Source organism: Chiloscyllium plagiosum, chromosome 4 (genome assembly GCF_004010195.1).
Source record: "Chiloscyllium plagiosum isolate BGI_BamShark_2017 chromosome 4, ASM401019v2, whole genome shotgun sequence".
Taxonomy (NCBI): Eukaryota; Metazoa; Chordata; class Chondrichthyes; order Orectolobiformes; family Hemiscylliidae; genus Chiloscyllium; species Chiloscyllium plagiosum.
In genome coordinates this window covers 123916133-123930941 of record NC_057713.1, presented here as the reverse complement: position 1 = coordinate 123930941, position 14809 = coordinate 123916133, and the positions used below count along the sequence as shown (strand labels likewise).

General features: G+C 38.4%; 1 protein-coding gene across 6 annotated transcripts in view; it reads left to right on the top strand.

The window, feature by feature from the left end:
• LOC122549388 (polyamine-modulated factor 1-binding protein 1-like) overlaps nucleotides 1-14809 on the top strand; it is a 508658-nt gene that overhangs the window by 213598 nt on the left and 280251 nt on the right. For all 6 annotated transcript variants that reach the window (XM_043689125.1, XM_043689128.1, XM_043689124.1 and 3 more), the window contains one exon: nucleotides 1900-2067. In XM_043689125.1, coding sequence (XP_043545060.1) covers nucleotides 1900-2067 — 168 coding nt within the window. The remainder of the gene's footprint in view (nucleotides 1-1899; nucleotides 2068-14809) is intronic.

Here is a 14809-nt window from a genome sequence, read left to right as displayed (position 1 = left end):
CCTCATCAATCCTCTTTGTTACTTCTTCAAAAAACTCAATCAAGTTTGTGAGACATGATTTCCCATGCACAAAACCATGTTGACTATCCCTAATCATTCCTTGCCTTTCCAAATACATGTACATCCTGTCCCTCAGGATTCCCTCCAACAACTTGCCCACCACCGAGGTCAGGCTCACCGGTCTATAGTTCCCTGGCTTGTATTTACTGCCCTTCTCAAACAGTGGCGCCACGTTTGTCAACCTCCAGTCTTCCGGCACCTCACCTGTGACTCTCGATGATACAAATATCTCAGCAAGAGGCCCAGCAATCACTTCTTTGGCTTCCCACAGAATTCTCGGGTACACCTGATTAGGTCCTGGGGATTTATCCATCTTTATCCGTTTCAAAATTGTTGTTTCCTGTAGTTATGGCTAACTCTTTGAAGGAATTTGAATATCCAATGTCACAAAAAATTAAACTTTAAGACTTACTGTAACATACAAGTTAAGGGCAGCATTTACAAAATAACTATTTTTGTAGACAACTTACAGTCTAAACTAGAGAAAAAATCTCTATTTAATATTTAAAATTACTAAACATCTCTCTCCACTGTTAGTTGTGATTTACTCTCTTCCTTAAATAGCCACATTATTCTCTTATAGCACAAAATTCCGACCCCGGCAAACATTAAGGATATCTTCCAGTCTTGTTAAACTCATTTAAAATTACTAAACATCTCTCTCCACTGTTAGTTGTGATTTACTCTCTTCCTTAAATAGCCACATTATTCTCTTAGAATAAGTTCAAAGTGATTCTTAGCTCTTGAGGGCTTGCTTCCCTTGACTTGTTTCCCCATATAGATAATACCAAGCCCTGTGTGGAGTTTGATTAGAATTATCTTGAAAATTCCGACCCCGGCAAACATTAAGGATATCTTCCAGTCTTGTTAAACTCTCTCAAATTCCATTTCTATAATCCAAACATGGCCACCAATCAGCATTCCTACATGGTGAACCCATGTGACTTAGAGCCTCTAACTTTCCTCTTTCTCTTTGTCAGATTCTGATAGACTGATTTTCTTTTTGAGGCTCAGTCAGATTTTAAGAAAACACCCTGTAAGTCAATTCTTCACACTGGCTTCCAATAGACTCTTCACTTCGTAAAGCCTACCTCCAAGGCAATGTGAATCACATTGATATTGTAACCAAATAGAAATGCTAGACATTATCGTTTAAACTTCCACCTTTGTTCTATCTTGAAATTAAATAGAATATTTAAAGTTTACCTGTTTACAAAATCTGACATTCCAAACATCTTACTGGGATTTTAGAGACTAGCAGTGTGTTCACCATGCAATAGAGCTGGTTTGTCCATTACCTTTAGGCATTCAAACAACCTGATCCCTTTCAATATCTAGAACCCAAGTCACCCAGGCTTGCTGACAGTATTCAGAACACATTACATAAGCCCCTTCATTCCTCCCTTTAACCCTAAATTAAAGACGCAGTTTTAAACCATAACAATGTTCTTACTATTTATTTTCCTTCCTGTAAGTTAACAGTGAAGGATCATTAGTACTTTTCACTTCTGATTGCTCAAATTGAGAATACTTCAGTGTAATAAGCACCTTACCTGCTTGATGGCAATGCTTATTCTAGAGATCATTTTGATTTAGCACCAGATTTAACTTGAAAGTAGAAAAGAGGATATCTATGCAACAGAGATCGCAAATATTTGGAGGAATCTTTCTTTGAGATTCGTCAGAATGACATCATTTTACTGCTGTCTGAAATCTGAGCTGTACAATTTGTTACAAGTTATAGTATTATCTTCAGATAAATTTTATCAGTTTGTGACCAATGTGGGCTTGTAAATTATACTTATGATGAAAGCTTGGCACCATTTTTTGTTTTTACAGGTGGCTCAGTGTGAAGAAACCATTAAACATTTGCAAATCGAATCATCTTCATTAAATTCAGCACAAGAATTGAATGATAGAACAATTACACATAAAAAGCAGATTATTAGTGAGCTACAGCAAGAAAATGATACGCTGAAGCAGAAATTGAAGGAAACATTGTGCAAGGTTTGGAGAAATTTTGCTTGTTTTACGTTAGGTATTGCTGTATCCAGTTTTAAACCTTATATGTTTGCTGTACATATGATTTACTTTCTACCATCAAAAGTTTCTGACATTCTTCAATGACAATATTTGTTCGTTTTGAGTCTACATTTCCTGTCTCATTTTGTTATTTCTGCCACAACTCTTGTGAGTATATGATGGTGAAATAGGACCAGTTTTGAGAAAGTTCCAGGCCTGTGTAATTATATGTTACATGAGACTGTTTATATTTTCCCGAATGTCATTCAAAATATTTATGAATAAAATTCTCTGTGTCATTTCTTTTCAGGGTAATTGGAATTTCCAATATGTGAAACTAGGATTCAACCAATTTTTTATAAATTACACACTTTACATTAACATTAAATGAAACCACTGAATTGTTTTCTTGTCTCATTGAAGTTTTTACTTGAGACCACACTCACCCAAATTCTGGAAATAAAATTGCTGCGTTTTCCACAGAGCTGTGATTCTAATACCTGATTGTCAATTTAATAGGCAGAGGAAGTGCAGTGTTGCGTATTTGTTGACACATGTCTGTATTGTGTGCAGCTCTGGTTCCCTTGTCTAAGGAGGGTATACTTACTATACTGGGAATGCAGTGGGGCATACCTAACTGATTCCTGGGATAGTTGGACTGTCTGATGAGAAAAGAGTAAGACTCATTGAGCGATAGTCACTGAAGTTTAAAAGAGTAGGAGGCCATCTCATTGAAATTTAGGAAGTTATTAAAGGAATAGATGCATAAAATATGGTTTCCCTGGTTGTGGGATTCTAGAACTAGGAGGGCAATGTCTCAGAATAAAAAGTAAGGAATGTTAGGATTGAAATGTGGAGGAACTTCTTCACTCAGAGTGGTGAAACGTTGGAATTCTCTATCCAAAGGAATATCAGTCATTAAGTAAGTTGAACTCAGCAATTGATACAATTCTAGTTACTAATGACATCAAGGAATGTTGCCATGGGTAAAGAAAGTCACATTGATGTATTGGATTTCCATAAGAAGTTTGTCAAGAATGTAGATGAAAAGTTATTGTGCAAAGTAGGAGCTCACAGAGCTGGATAATATACTGGCATAGCTGGATGTTGGAAACCAGAATATGCTGATATGGTTTTTTTTCAGATTTGCACAATGTGACTAGTCACATCCTGCAAGGGTTTATGCTGGTCCTTTGGCTTCTCGCGATGTATTTTAGAGATTTAGATAAACGTATTAAAGTCATGGTGGTTAAATTTGTAGATGACACAAAGTTAGATCGGAAAGTATGTTGTGAAGGTGTCATAGCAAGGATGCAGACTGATAGAGATAGGACAGGTAAGTGGGCAAACATCTAGGTGATGGAGTGGGAAAATGACATTGTTCACTTTCACAAGTAAAACTAAAAAGCAGGGCATTACTTGAATGGAAAAGGACTGAGTGATGCAATTATTTAATTGCATTAGATAAGATCTAGAATGATCTTCATGAGATGGACGTAGGAAGGATGTTTAGCCTTGTTGGTCAATCCAGAATTAGGAGACACTGTTTTAAAATTAAGAATTGTCCTTTAAGGACAGATGAGGAGATTTTTGAATTCTGAAGAAGAGTCATGCTGGACTCAGAGTATTAACTCTTTCTATCTCCATAGATACTGCTGGATGTGTTGTTGATTTTCTACAGCATTCTGAACTTGTTGAGCAGATATTTTTCTTTGAGGGTTGTGCAGCTTTGGAACTTGGCCTCAGAAGGCAGTGAAGTCATTGAATATGTAAGTGGCAGAGGCAGATAGATTGCTGTAAGCCAATAAATGAAAAGTTATCGGATGTAGATGGAATGGTAGAATTTGTAAACAGGGATAGCAAGGGAATATGGTCTTCAGGTAGCTGACCAGCAATGATATAGAGTAGTGGAGCAGTTTGAGAGGCTGAAAGGCATACTCCTGCTCCTATATTCCTACATGTTTATCAGTTAGCTTGTTGGAATACTTTTCTTTAACTTCTAGTAAATTCTTCTCAGCTGCTTTACCGCATGACAATAACCTATGAGAAATCATCCAAATCTTACATCATGTGGAGATTTTTATTGGAAAGGCTTTTTGTTTAATTATATTCATGGATATGTGAAGTTTTTCAATATGAAGGATGATAAGACAGAGTATTTTGTTCCTGAGGAAGTGAAGAAAGTGGATTAAAATGAGTGATGTGAAAACTCCTGACCCATAAGCCACATTGTCATGTGGAGTTATGCTGTCTTGCTTTCCAGTGCTGACTTCGGTATGCATCATCCAACTTGATATATATCTTGAAGTAATGTGTCAAATCACATCCGAGCTAGGAAAGTAAAAACCCTTCATGTCCAAGATCAGATTCTAATCCAAGGACTTATCCTCGAGAACATTGAACTTTAAAGTTAAAGAGTTAATGCTCTCTGCCTTAAAACCTGGACTAGGTCATTGGTATTTCTGAAAATTTTTTCTATACTTAGATGTTATTTATTTTCATTTTAAAAAGTTGAATTTTAAAACAGACATTCAGGAAATATTCACTTGGTAAATTAAGTGTCATCAGGGCAATGGAGCTCCAAATTGGGTTTGACAGAGTCAAACCTGAAATCTGATATTCTTCTGACATTTTGAAAGGAATCTGCAGCTGGCAAGTTGTTAATGTTTATTCTGTTATGTTTAACATACTCTACAAATTAACAGTGAAGTTCACAAAGTATGTAAAAATCCACAAAAATTAGAGATTAATATAATTAATTAATAGCACTTGGGTGTTTGTGATTAAGAAATGGCAGCAATCATGGGTGACTTTACAGATAAAACATTAAAAATCAGATTAACAGTAACAACCTGGACAAGGAGGTCATAGAATGCTTTGGAGATAGTTTGTTGGAGCGATACATTCTGGAACTGACGAAAGAGCAAGTCATATTAAACTTGATATTGTGTAATGTGACAGAATTAATTCAAGACTTCAGAGTACAGGTAACAGCAACCACAATACAATTGAATTATATAACCAGTTTAAAAGGTTGAATACTGTGTCTGAAGCTAGTATTTTAATGTTAAGTAAATACAGCAATATTGGCATGAAAGCTGATCTAGCTGAAGTGAACTGGTATACAAGGCTAGGTGGTAGCTGAATAAGGACGCAGAGTCAGACATTTAAATGAATATTTCAGCATACTCAGAATAACTGTGTTACAAACATATCAAAAATAAGAATTGCAATTTAATATTGGATAATCAGGAAACGGGGAAAATGTGAAGTTTTTCAATATGAAGGATGATAAGACAGAGTATGACAGAATATAAATGGAGAATTGCTGTGGAAATCCAAGGTGCAAAAGAATTTAGTGCAAAATCATATAAAGTTAGTGTTCAGATACATTATGTAATTAAGAAGCCTAATGGGAAACTCTCCTTTATTTTGAAAAGAAGTGAGCATGAAAGTAAGGATTTTTTTTTTCAGTTATACATGGCACTGATGAAACCACATTTCAGATACTGTGCGAGATTTTGCTCTTGTTATTTAAGGAAGGATATGAATACATCCGAGGAGGTTCAGAGGAAGTTTGCCAGATTGATATCTGGAATGAGTGGATTGTCTTATAACGATATGTAGGCAGGCTGGGCTTATTTCCACTGGAATGTAGGAGAGTGAAGGGTGACTTGACTGAAGGATATGAAATCCTGAATATTCTAACAAGGTGGACATGGGGAGGATGTTTCCTCTTATGATAAAGCCCAGAACGAGGGGGCACTGTTTTTAAATGAGGGGCCACTCTTTTCAGACAGAGATGAGACAGTTTTTCTCAAAGCGTTTTGTGACTTTGGAACTCTCTGCCTTAAAAAACAATGGAAACATGGTCATTGAATATTTTTAAGAAAGAGGGAGAGATTCTTGTTAAACAAGAGAATCAAGGTTATTTATGGGTAATAGAAATATGGAAACTGAAACACAAGCAGATCAGCCATGATCTTGTTGAAATACAAAACAGGCTCCGGTGTCTACTTCAGCTCCTATTGCATGCATTTGTGTCTGGGTGGCCAAAGTATTCACCTGAAATGTACAATAATCGTTTCAAAGATCCTAATTACATAATTACAGTACGCTTTTTAAAAACGTGTTTGTAGCAGCACATCTCTTCCACCTACCCTCACCCCACAAAACTCTGTACACCACAGCTGTCTGATATTTCTGAAACTGAAGGCCAGTCTTGAGATTTACCATGTCAAATTCAAATCCTGGCGCACTCATGTTTCCCATCATCATCTGTGTTTCTTTAGGAGTTAGATCAGCTGTCACTTCATGGAAGAAAACTCAGACAGAATCAGTGAATAAAAGCAAGTGCTGAATTTTCAAAACAAATTGAAAGCCTCTAATTATCACAAGATTGGCATCTATGTTTTGTCATCATTAATAGTGGTCATATGGTCGGATCAGTTTTCCTTCATGTGAATCCAATGGCAGCGATGGGACCAGATGGAGTACCAGGCCGTGCATTCAGAGTATGCGCAGATCAACTGGCTGAGGTCTTCTCGGACATCTTCAACCTCTCACTATCCCTGCCTGTTTCAAGAGGGCCAACATCATCCCTGTGCCTAAGAAGGCTCATGCAGCATGTCTCAATGATTACCACCCAGTGGTCATGAAGTCCTTTGAAAGGCTGATCATAGCATTAATGAACTCCAGCCTCCCCACTACTCTTGACCCACTCCAATTTGCCTATTGGACCAACAGATCTACGTCATATGCCATATCACTTGCCCTTTACTCCTCTCTAGAACATCTTGACACCAAGAACAGCTACATAAGAATCCTACTCATTGACTACAGTACAGTCTTTAACACTATTATCTCCTCGAGACTGATTACTAAACTTAGTGATCTCAGACTGAGCTCCACTCTCTGCAACTGGATCCTCAGTTTCCTGACCCACAGACCACAATCAATGAAGTTTGGGGACAATATTTCATCATCACTAACACTCACCCCTGGGGGTGCATACTCAACCCCCTACTGTACTCACTGTATACCCATGATTGCGTCGCCAAATCCTAGAGTAATGCCATTTACAAGTTCGCCGATGACACCGCCATAGTCGGTCGAATCTCAGATGGCAACAAAACAGACTACAGACGGGAGGTGGAAGACCTGAAAAAATGGTGTACTGAGAACAACCTAGCTCTCAATGCCGGCAAAACCAAGGAATTCATTATTGACTTTTGGCGGGATGTTACTCATGCCCCCCTACACATTAACAGCACAGAGGTGGGATGAGTGGAGAGTGTCAAGCTCATAGGAGTGGTCTTCCACAACAGACTTTCTTGGACTCTTCATGTGGAAGCACTGGTTGTAAAGGCCCAATAACATCTCTTCTTCCTCAGGCAGCTGAGGAAATTTGGCATGACGGCAAATACTCTTGCCAATTTTAAAGGTGCATCATCCAAAGCATTCTGTTTGGATGTATCACTACCTGTTATGAGGAGAAAGTGAGGTCTGCAGCTGCTGGAGATCAGAGCTGAAAATGTGTTGCTGGAAAAGCACAGCAGGTCAGGCAGCATCCAGGGAACAGGAGAATCGACGTTTCGGGCATAAGCCCGAAAAGTCGATTCTCCTGTTCCCTGGATGCTGCCAGACCTGCTACGCTTTTCCAGCAACACATTCACTACCTGTTATGGCAACTGTACCATTCAAGATCAGAAATGGGTACAGAAAGTGGTGAACCCAGCCTTGACAATCACAAAGGCCAACCTCCCATCTATAAAATCCATCTACCAGGCCCGCTGTCAAGGCAAGGCCACCAGCATTCTCAAAGATCCATCCCACAATGTTTTACTACAACCTCTACCATTGTGGAGAAGCCTGAACACATGCACCAGCTGGTTTCACAACAGTTTCTACCCTACTGTTGTTAGAATACTGAATGGACTCGCAACTCGTAATATTCGCCTGTACCTGTGTTTTTGTTTTTGCCGCTGTTTACTTATAATTTACTTATCTATGCTACTTAACTATGTGATCTGCCTGTATTGCTCGCAAGACAAAGTTTTTCACTGTGCCTCGGTACATGTGACAATAAATTTAATTTGACAGAGGGACGGAAAAAGAGAGAAAGAGAGGTATAAAGAATATATATTTGAAATATTCATGACAAAATATTCCATGGTTTGTAATCAGATTTATAAATGGAGTTACACAATACTCTTTGTCTGATCAGTAATCTTTTTGAAACATTTACTATCCATACATTGTGTTGAAAATTGTGCATTAACTTTCATCACAGTTAATCAGGACTAATTCATTGAGCTAGTTCCTTTAGAAAGACATTATGTCAGGAAGTGAACTTGAAGGTTATGGAGTTAGATTTAGCTTTTGGTGAGTAAATACAACTGAAACAGTGTTATGTTTTGTATATTGATAGTTATTTTGACTGTTCAATCCTTATATTTCAGTATATTTGTTCCATTTGTTACGATCAGTTCAGGCCACCAAATTTATGTTATCTCCCAGCTAGAGCATAATTTTGTTTTGAAGTTGACAAAGTGCAAGATATCAGATACTTATTAAGAGACATATTAAGCACAATATGATGGACAGAACTGGTACGGCAAATAGTTTTGCAGGGATATTGTCAATAGAAAATACAGACAAAAAGGAACAAGGTCTGGATCGAATGTCCAAACCAAAAGGAGAAAAGATGTGACTTTCTCACAGTTCTTTTTAGGTTTATGATGATGATATTACATTGTTATCAACACTGACGATGTTCAATTTGGCAGCTGGTCAGTCAGACTTTGGTCTTACCCGAGGTAGAATTTTTTCACTTCATAGATTCTTTCAATGTTATTTCTTTTCCATCGAAAGGGAGCAAGGAGGTTTTGGTTTCCTTTGAAGTTTTTGGAGGTCTGAATTCAAACTCCTTTTTCCTCTCAGTTCTGTGACAATTTGTATTTTAAACCAGTTTAAAAGCTGTTGTTGAGAGTTTCACTCTTTAACCCAAAGAAAGCTGGTGTTAGCTTGTCTCAAGAGTATCAAATCCTGTTTCTTCAAAATAAATGACATACCATGTGTAGCCAATAAGTGACTTCACTGCTTCATTTTTTCCTTGAGTTGTTAAAAAAAACTAGTTCTTTCTCTCCAACACCACTCCATTTTCTTTTCCAGTCTAGTAACATCCGAAAATAACCCGATCTAAACATGGTAACAGACAAATTGTGGTTGAACACCACACAGAGCGTACCAAATAGCATATGCAGTCAAGATTGACCCCATATATTTCTCAGGAACCCCTGAGATATTGACGACATAGTTGGTTATCACATCTCTTTTTCAAAGACCTAACTTTGGGACTGCCTCAAAAGCCACTTCATCTTGGGCATTCTCAATGACTGCTCACATTCTAGTAATTCACCTTCATTTTGAATTTCTACAGTCCCTGGATGGTGGAAATTGCAGTTCAGCATCTATTCAAAGGCACAACCCAAGCTTTTTGCAGATAGCTCGCTTCATCAAGCCAATATTGCTTCTATTTTTTTTTAATTTCCTGAGAATTAAACCTATTTAGCTGCACCAAACAAGAACATAAGAACAAGGAGTAAGAGTAGTGTGATGCTGAAAATGCATAGCAGGTCAGGCAGCATCTGAGGAGCAGGAAAATCGACGTTTTGTGCAAAAGCCCTTCATCAGCTCCTTCCTGATGTATGGCTTTTGCCCGAAATGTCGATTTCCCTGCTCCATGGATGCTGCCTGACCTGCTGTGCTTTACCAGCACACTCTAATCTTGACTCTGATCTCCAGCACCTGCAGTCCTCACTCGCCTAGGAGCAAGTGTAGGCCATCTGGCCCCTTGAGCCTGCTCCGCCATTCAATAAACTCATGGCTGACCTTTTTGTGGCCTCAACTCCACTTACCAGCCCTCTCACCATAACCCTTAATTCCTTTACTGTTCAAAAAATTGTCAATCTTAGCTTAAAAAACATTTACTGAGGAAGCCTCAACTACTTCACTGGGCATGGAATTCCATACGTTCACAATCCTCTGGGTGAAGAAGTTCCTTGTATGTTCAGTCCTAAATCTGCTCCCTCTAATATTGAGGCTATACCCTCTTTCCATTTATACCTGCCAGTGGAAACATTCTCTCTACTTCTATCCTATCTATTCCCTTCATAATTTTATATGTTTCTGTAAGACCCCCTCACCCCCCATTCTTCTAAATCCAATGAATATAATCCTACTCAGCATCCCCTCATAAGCCAACCCCCTCAACTTCAATTCAACTTATTGAACCTCCTCTGCACCCCCTCTCATGCCAGTACATCATTTCTCAAGAAAGGAGACGAAAGGACACAGTACTCCAGGTTTGGCCTCTCCAGCAACCTATGCAGCTGCAACATTAACTCCTTATTTTTAAACTCAATCCCTTTAGCAATGAAAGACAAAATTCTTAGTTACACTTTCAGACCAACTTTCTGTGATTCAGACACAAGGACACCCAGGTCCCTCTGCACAGCAGCGTGCTGCATTTGTTTACCATGCAAGCAGTAGTCCTTTTTGCTGTTATTCCTACCAAAATGGATGACTTCACATTTATTAACATTGCACTCCAGATACTGCTTGTTAACCCATCAATCCTTCTAACTGAAGTATTAATTCATCATAGATTTTGCCATGCCCTGCACAACGTCCAGGACCTTCCTGAGCCCTAACTCCAACATTTCGCTGAACCTGCTTGCTCTCCTCATCCTAACTGCACAGAGTGATCCAACTACACAGAACAAGTTGCCTTCTCAGCAGGACAGCTTAACCATAATACTTCCATGCGGAACCTGTTTTTAGCTGTTTGCTTGCAAGCAGAATGAAGGTAGCAACCTTCACCTCTGACTGTCTCCACCTCGTTGATTAAAGCTGGTCCTCAGTAACTCACCTGTTGAAAATCTTTGTTCCCAGTTACATTTTACAACCATTGCTACTCTATTCCCAGAATGCTACAACAGTCAAATTATTGACTTACACACAATAAATGGAGACAAAAAAATGGAGTTCATCTTAAGTTTTACTTATATACAAAAACTGGGTTTCCTAGTGCATTTTCACTTCTCCTTTCTGCCTGTTAGTTCTGATAACCAATCTATTTAGGAGAGAAAGGAAAGAGAACAAATGACCATCTTGATTGGATTTTTGATTTTATTGTCACGTGTACTCAAGTACAAAAGCAAAGAAATACAGCGAAAAGAGTATAATGTCATCACACAAGGAGCCATCTTAAGTTCAAGCACCCCGAGTTACAGTGTGATGATGCTGTCACTTTAACAAGGTTATTTTGTCCTTATGCTTTATTTTGAGTGGTCATAAAGGCTGAGGTGCCGAAATGTCTTAGAAAGAGCCTTTTTTAGTAATGGTAGGGGAGTGGCCAGTTCTTCCACTTCAGTTTTATTTCAGTTTGGTTTAGTTGTAGCAGAGAAGCTGCTGGTCGCAGGCATCAGAAGCTGCTGTAGTGCAAAAAGGTTCCATGTTTCAGCAGCTGAATCTTGATAGGTTTCTCTCTCTGAAATCTCTCCGACCTATAAGAACCTGAGTTTGACTTTGACTTTCACTAAGGGGTGTGTATATGGGATATTGCAGGAATTGGAACAGCTCCTTAGTTAAGTTGCTATATCAAGTTGGTTGGGTTTTCAAATAGTTATTCTAAATTCTGTTTCCTTTTGTTTGTGTTTCAACTGTAGTGTTTAAATAAATTATGTTTTGCTTAAAGCTGTGTGGTTTGACCAGCTGCAATATACCTGGAATATTCACTTCACATCCATGTTTAAAATAAGAAAAATTTAGGGTCGAGGCTACCTTCTTTAAGTAGTTTGAGGGGGTCTGGCTTGCTCCATAAAAGACTGGGGACTCTTGTCAGGATTAATTCGGTCATTCTAAATTGGGATTAGGGTTTTTGGACATAAAGGCGGTGAGTGGTAGGTATTAGTGTCTTTTGTTCCAGATGTTGAATTCTGTTGTTTTAAACAGTGCTTGGGGTAGTAAAGGCTCTTTTAGTCAGTGAGAGGTTTCTGGGGGTGGAAGAAGTGACTTTGGGGATTTTATGAAAGGTGAGCAAGTCAAAACTGCTGGAATTGGCAGACAAGCTGGAGTTGGAGTTCCCTTCATCTGTGAGAAAAGGAGAGATAATTAGAGCAATAGCTCGGCATTTAAATTTGCTGGAACTGCCATCAGAAGTTTTGGAAATGGCTAAAATTCAATTGAAAATAAAGTAGCTTGAGTTACAGGAAAAAGGAAGAGAAAAGGAAATTAAATTGTTTGAATTTCCTCTGTAAAAAAAGAGGAAAGAGAAAAGAAACAAATTGCTTTAGCAGAACAAAAAAGAAAAGAGAGTATTTGTTCTTAACATAAATTGACATTCAGGAGAGTCGACAGAGAAGGCTGGAGGTGAATGTAGAAGATAGTGAGGATGAACAAACCTATTGTAGCCAAAGGCCTGGTGGAGATCTGTTTAAATGTAATCATTGCCTAAATTTGATAAGAAGGATGTAGAAGCCTTTTTCATCTCATCTGAGAAGGTGGCTGAGCAAGTGAACTGGCCAGTGACCATGTGGGTTTTGCTGATCCAAACAAAGCTAGTAGGTAGAGCTTATTTGCATCAGTACCAATATGAGGTCATTTAGGGGTTAGGAAAACTCAAGCTAAAATACAAAAACATTTTAAGTGACCTGGACTGCTCAAGAATGTAGTTGAATTTTGCCAGGCATGTCATACGGAAAGCCGCAGGGAGTAATAAAACCCGCACCTTTACTACTTATTCCTGCATTTGAGGAACCATTTAAAAGAGTCTTAATTCATTGCGTAGGACCCCTACCTAAAACAAAAAGTGGGAATTAGTATTTGTTAACAATAGTGAATGTGTACAGTGGATTTCCAGAGGCCCTCCATTATGCAATATCACCGCTAAAAGGATTGCGGAAGAGTTACTCAAATTTTTCACACGATACGGTCCATCCACAGAGATACAATCAGATCAGTGATCAAATTTTACATCAAAATTATTCAAGGAAGTTATGGACAGTTTAGAAATTAAACAATTCAAATCCACTGCGTACCATCCAGAATCGTAAGGAATGCTAGAAAGATGAAACCAGACATTAAAGATCCTGTTAAGGGCTTATAGTCAAGACTATCCAGATGATTGGGATGAAGGAATTCCATTTTTACCTTTTACCATCACAAATGCACCAAATTAATCAATCAAATTCATTCTATTTGAATTATTTTTTGGGCATGAAATGAGAGGACCACTAAAATTGATTATGGAGAAGTTGGTGAGTCAGAATTCAGAGACCACATGTTTGGACTATATGTCAAATTTAGGATTGGTGAAATAGAGCAGGGGAGTTAGCTGGACAACATTTAAAAATGTTACACTATATGATGAGACAGGAAGCAGACAAGAAATTAAAAACTTACAATTTTGCCAACATAGATAGTGTTAGTGTTACTTCCAGTGATAGGTGAACCTTTAAAAGCACGGTTTAGTGGACCTCATCAAATCGAAAAGAAATTGAATGAGGTGAACTATTTGATGAGGACTCCAGACAGGAATAAATATCAGAGTGTGTCTTGTGAATATGCTGAAAAAATATTTTGATAAGGAAGGAAAGCAAAAGGAGAATGTGTTACTGGTTACAACACAGAGTAAAGAATCATGTTCAGAAGATTCTGAATTGGACATTCCTCAAATTAGAGAAAGTTGTCAAAAATTGGGACAAATTATTGAGTTACCAATCAAACTCAAATCAAACTGAAAGAGTTATTGCCAATGCATGTGTAAATAAGCTGGTAAGTACTATGATGTAGATATAGGAAATACTGTTCCAATTAAACAACATCCTTATAGCCTTAACCCTCTAAAGTTGGCACAAGTTCAAAAAGAGATTGAACGCATGCTTCAAGATAACATAATCAAAGTGAGTTGCGGTGACTGGGGCTCACCCATAGTAATGGTGCCAAAACCAGATGGTACCCATTGGCTACGTACCGGCTATCATAAAGTCAGTGTTGTTACAAAGTCTGGTTCATATCGGATTCGTTTGGAAGACTGTATTGAAAAGGTGGGACAAGTAAAGTATATTTCTAAGTTGAACATACTCAGAGATTACGGGCAGGTGCCTTTATCTGAAAGAGCGAAGACAATCTTGGCTTTCTTAATACTGAATGGACTATATCAATTTACAGTCCTGCCATTTTGATATTAAAAAATGCACCAGCCACATTTCAAAGACTAGCCAATACAGTAATTTCTGGTTTACCCAATTGTGTGGTATACATCAATGACCTGGTGATTTTTAGTCTCACATGGAAGGAACATTTGCAGCATTTGTCAGAATTGTTTGATTGACTTCGGGAGGGAGGCATGATGATAAACCTGGCTAAGAGCGAATTCGACAAAGCCCAAGTCATGTTTCTGGGCCATGTTTTTGGACATGGACAGATGACTCCAAGGAATGTGAAAACAAAGGTTATTGGGGAATTTCCTATACCATCGATGAAGAGGGCAAGACTATGATTCCTGGAATTGAGTCGGTTTTATCGGAAATTCGGACCGAATTTTAGCAGTGTGGCTGCTCCACTCACTGAATTACTAAAGAAATGCAAGACGTTTCAGCGGACGGCAGACTGTCAAAGGGCATTTGACAGCCTGAAAGCTGTGTTAACCACTGCCCCAGTA